This window comes from Lactuca saligna, chromosome 5 (genome assembly GCF_052625555.1).
Source record: "Lactuca saligna cultivar CGN05327 chromosome 5, ASM5262555v1, whole genome shotgun sequence".
Lineage (NCBI taxonomy): Eukaryota > Viridiplantae > Streptophyta > Magnoliopsida > Asterales > Asteraceae > Lactuca > Lactuca saligna.
In genome coordinates, this window is record NC_136421.1 from 165,581,842 (window position 1) to 165,586,721 (window position 4,880).

General features: G+C 35.5%; 1 protein-coding gene across 1 annotated transcript; it reads left to right on the top strand.

Annotated features, from left to right (window-relative positions):
• The first annotated feature begins 766 nt into the window (after positions 1 to 766).
• KCS10 (3-ketoacyl-CoA synthase 10) lies at positions 767 to 2,937 on the top strand. The gene is made up of 3 exons (XM_078956983.1): positions 767 to 1,304; positions 1,378 to 2,003; positions 2,076 to 2,937. The coding sequence occupies exons 1-3, from the start codon at positions 885 to 887 to the stop codon at positions 2,692 to 2,694; spliced, it is 1,665 nt and encodes a 554-aa protein (XP_078813109.1). The 5' UTR covers positions 767 to 884; the 3' UTR covers positions 2,695 to 2,937.
• Positions 2,938 to 4,880: the final 1,943 nt, after the last annotated feature.

The following is a 4,880-nucleotide window of genomic DNA, read 5'->3' on the forward strand; positions in this document are numbered from 1 at the left end:
GGATTGGCGAACAATTGATGATGTATTAGCAACAAATTTGTGATAAATTAGCGACAAGTTTGTGATAGAAAATAATTTTGGGCCCCTTAGGGTCTGTAGGGGGCGTTGAAGGATGAACAAAGTGGACAGCTATATAAGATCGAATTGTTTTGGAGGTCAATTTTTTTTCATTATGTTATATATATATATATATATATATATATATATATATATATATATATATATATATATATATATATATATATATATATATATATATATATATATATAACCATGTCTTTAACAATATAGATCCTATACGGTCGATTATCCCGCACCCTCCGAGGCCGGTTGTGGATTTAATAAAAGTAGTAAAGAGAGAAAGTCAAGAAAGTACAACAAAATGCAATACATAACTAGGACCTAATCTATTCCTTGATAGTTGATACTAGGAGTTAGGTGGTTAGCATATCGTTAATCGTATTGTAAGAAAATGTTTGGAAACGTATAGAAATACATATGTAAAAATTTGATGAGAAACGTATGGAAATACATATACGTAAAATTTTGAAGAAAAAAAAATGTGTTGTATGTATAGAAGGATAATTAGAAGCGTAACTATTCCCATGGGGTGTGGGAGCCATCAGCCATGGAAGACGCAAGCTTTGCTGTTAGAGTTTGAGCAGTTGTACATGCATACGCATGCAACTAACCAGAGTCATGAGTTTCGTCTCCAAACAACTTTCCCAAAACCCCATTCCCATCCAATTTAATGCACATCCAACTACACTCTCTTTGGTTCGTTGTCCTTCATTTACTCTCCCAACCCCCTTAAATTCACACACACTCACCCTCTCCATAGTTCATACCCATTCCCACTTTTCATCTTCTTCCCAGTTCCCACCATGCCTCCAACCGGAGAACAAGATCTCCTGTCAACAGAGATAGTTAATCGTGGAGTAGAGTCGTCTGGTCCTGATGCCGGCTCCATTACTTTCTCTGTCAGGGTCCGTCGTCGGTTGCCGGATTTTGTCCAGTCTGTGAATCTCAAGTATGTCAAGCTTGGTTATCATTACCTAATTAACCATGCCATTTACTTGGCAACTGTTCCGGTGCTTGTTCTCGTGTTTAGCGCTGAGATCGGGAGTCTCAGTAGGGAGGAGCTATGGCGGAAGCTCTGGGACAGCACCGCTGGGTATGATTTGGCTACTGTTCTTGCTTTTTTCGCTGTCTTCGTCTTCACTCTCTCGGTTTACTTCATGTCTCGACCTAGATCTATCTATCTCATTGATTTCGCTTGTTTCAAACCTTCCGACGAATTGAAGGTTAGTTGAGCTAGATTTGTTAGTATTTTTGTTATGTATGAATCGTATGAATGTTTTTATTGAAAATTTGCAGGTGACGAAGGAGGAATTCATTGATTTAGCAAGAAGATCTGGGAAATTCGATGAAGCTAGTCTCGAATTCCAGAAGAAAATTCTCGAATCGTCGGGTATCGGCGATGAAACCTACGTTCCGAGAGCGATAATGTCGCCGGATAACATCTCCACCATGAAAGAAGGTAGGGCGGAGGCATCGTTGGTGATCTTCGGAGCACTGGACGAGCTCTTTAAGAAGACACGTATCCGTCCGAAGGACGTCGGAGTACTGGTTGTAAACTGCAGCATCTTTAATCCAACGCCGTCGTTGTCTGCCATGATCATCAATCACTATAAAATGAGGGGAAACATTTTGAGTTTCAATTTAGGCGGGATGGGATGTAGTGCCGGAATTATCGCCGTGGATTTGGCGCGTGATATGCTTCAGGCGAACCCGAACAATGTCGCGGTGGTTGTGAGCACGGAGATGGTGGGATACAACTGGTATCCTGGAAAAGATCGGTCTATGCTAATCCCCAACTGTTACATCAGAATGGGTTGCTCCGCCCTTCTACTTTCCAACCGCAGCCGTGACTACCGCCGTGCCAAGTATAGACTTGAGCACATCGTTCGTACCCATAAAGGAGCTGATGATCGATATTTCAGGTACCCATTTCTCCATTTTTTTCAAAAGTTAACATCTTCAAATCAAATTTATTTACACATCGTTAATTACAGGAGTGTGTATCAAGAGGAAGACGAACAAAGGTTCAAAGGGCTAAAGATCAGCAAAGATCTGGTGGAGATAGGCGGCGACGCCCTCAAAACAAACATCACCACCTTGGGTCCGTTAGTGTTGCCGTTATCGGAGCAACTCCTTTTCTTCGCAACTCTCGTGAAGAGATACCTCTCCGGCACAAAACCAAAAGGTACAACCACCGCTACATCCGTCACTCTCGACGGATCACAGAAGTCACCGCCTACCTCCTCCGGCACCAAGCCCTACATCCCCGACTACAAGCTCGCATTCGAGCACTTCTGCGTTCACGCCGCTAGCAAAACGGTGGTGAACGAGCTCCAACGTAACCTTGGGCTGAGCAACGCCAACGTGGAGCCCTCACGCGCCACCCTCCACCGTTTTGGGAACACATCAAGCAGCAGCATCTGGTATGAGCTAGCGTACCTTGAAGCAAAAGGAAGAGTGAAACGGGGCGACCGGGTTTGGCAACTGTCATTCGGGTCGGGTTTTAAGTGCAACAGTGCAGTTTGGAAAGCTGTTCGTCGTATAAAGAAGCCTACAAGCAATAACCCATGGCTTGATTGCCTAGACAGGTACCCTCTTGAAGAACTTTCTTAGAGTTGGCAGGATCGACCCCTAAAGTTTTATTTAATTACACCTGGGTACTTTTGATTTAATAAGAGGTTAAAAAAGCTTCTTGCAAAAACTTCTCAATTTCCTGTGTTTGTGTCAGGGTTTATTATTATTATTATTATTATTATTATTATTCTATAATGATGTTGTATTAACTTTTATTTGGATTTTGATTTAATGTAATCGATTTTAAAAGGAATTTCTTAAATTAAGTAATGTTGGTTGTAATTCCGTATTTAGCCGAAAAGGTTTTGTTTGTTGAAGATTTTGTTATTTGTAGCCAGTTGGTGGGCTTCTTTAACATGAAGTTGGTCAGAATTTGTTTTGGGTCGCTTTTATGCTGTCAATTTGGTTATATTTTTAGATTTAATTTTATTGCATATTTTACAGATTGGAAAATTTATGAGACATGATAATTTATTAGTAGTTATTATGTTGAACCATCTCCAGCTACTCAAATGGTATTTTTGAGAAAATGCACTCGATAAGGTTTGACAAATATTATTTTGTATTTTTGACATTCATTTTAAAACTATTATTATGAAATTCTATGTAAATATGTACTGTATAAGTTGGTTTTACACAAAAAAAAAAAAAAAATCTTTATTACATGACATAATTTGATAAAACGTTATAGGTTGATCCAAACTTTTATATCGATCCATGGATTTTACAAACCAAAAAATAAACTAAAAAATGTTGAATTATATAGATTATGAATTTTAGAATGTATTAGATTTTAGATTGATCCGATTTTTCTACCGATTCATGTTCGACTATTATAAATTTATTTTTGACAGGGATTTTCCAGGGTTTTCTTATTATCCTTTAATAAAAATATTATATTTTCAACGATTTTTTATTTTATCTTTCATAAAATATGTACGATTTTTTTTTTTCAAATAATGTAACAAGTCCAGGTAAAAATAGACCTTTTTGAGGAAAGAGTACACCTACATAAAAGAGCTGATTCGAAAAAAGTTGATAGAGACCCTTCCCGTTTTACCATTTTAGATGTAGATAAATTTAAGAAATGTTTAAAAAAAATGGATAATAATAAATAACCGACTTTCATAAATATGACACTTTAAAAAAAAAAAAAAAACATTTATGTTTGTAGAATGTTATTGGTAGGAGTGTGTATATCACGGTTTGGTTTGGTTATTGATTAAAACCGAATCATAATTATTATATTAAGTTAATAATGGTTTTGGTTAACAGTTAATATTGATTAAACATGATGTTCAAAATTAAAAATAAAAATAGAAAATAATGAACCCCTTCCTAGACTTATGATGTGCACGATCTTCACTATAATTTTATAAAGATTAATAATTAATATATACAATTAATCAATACAAACTATAACGAAACTGTAAGGAGTTGTAATACAAGGGTTTTAGTATTAGGGGACCGAAATTCAAATCCAACCGTATAAAGTAATTACGAACAATATATACAATATTTATATCGCATTAAAACATAAAAACTCATCATTATCAAATTCATTGTTGCAAGACAAAAGAATAAAATATACACAATTTAAAATACTTTACTTTAAATGAAAACAATCAAATAAATACGTACTCGTACTTGCAAGAAAAAAATTCCACATTTATATTGAGGTTTGAGAACACGTCTTCAGCTCAATGTTGTATCCGATAGTATCTTCCGTTTAATGTTGTTGTGTGATACCGGGTAATGAAGAAGAATGTGATAATGTTTGTTGTCGTATTCAATACAATTCCTTTATTGCGTATCTCATCAAAGAATCAAAGCCTTCAATTCATTTATTTCTTTATATAATTAACCTAGTTAACATAATTACCAATTACACAATATATTAAATATCTTTTTAAATCTCTATAATTTAATTGTTTCGGTTCGATTATATATTGGTAGGTTTCATAGAAAAATCGAAATCGAACCATTAGTAATCGGTTAATGAAAATCAAAAACCAAACCATCGTTTTCAATAATGGTTCGGTTTTAATAGCTCAGTTATATTGGTTAATTTGATTATACTTCGGTTTTTCGGTTAATATGCTCACCCTTAATTACTGGTCTTCTAACTGTGTCACTATTTTTTGAAAGATCTAATATGCTTAAAAGTCATATTATAATGATATTACTACTTAACATATAATACTAAGGGTCATATCGACAAACTT

Coding starts and splice junctions, on each gene's coding strand:
- KCS10 (XM_078956983.1), top strand. CDS start 885: ATGCCTCCAACCGGAGAACAAGATCTCCTGTCAACAGAGATAGTTAAT. Junction 1,305..1,377: donor AACCTTCCGACGAATTGAAG/GTTAGTTGAGCT, acceptor GAAAATTTGCAG/GTGACGAAGGAGGAATTCAT. Junction 2,004..2,075: donor GCTGATGATCGATATTTCAG/GTACCCATTTCT, acceptor CGTTAATTACAG/GAGTGTGTATCAAGAGGAAG.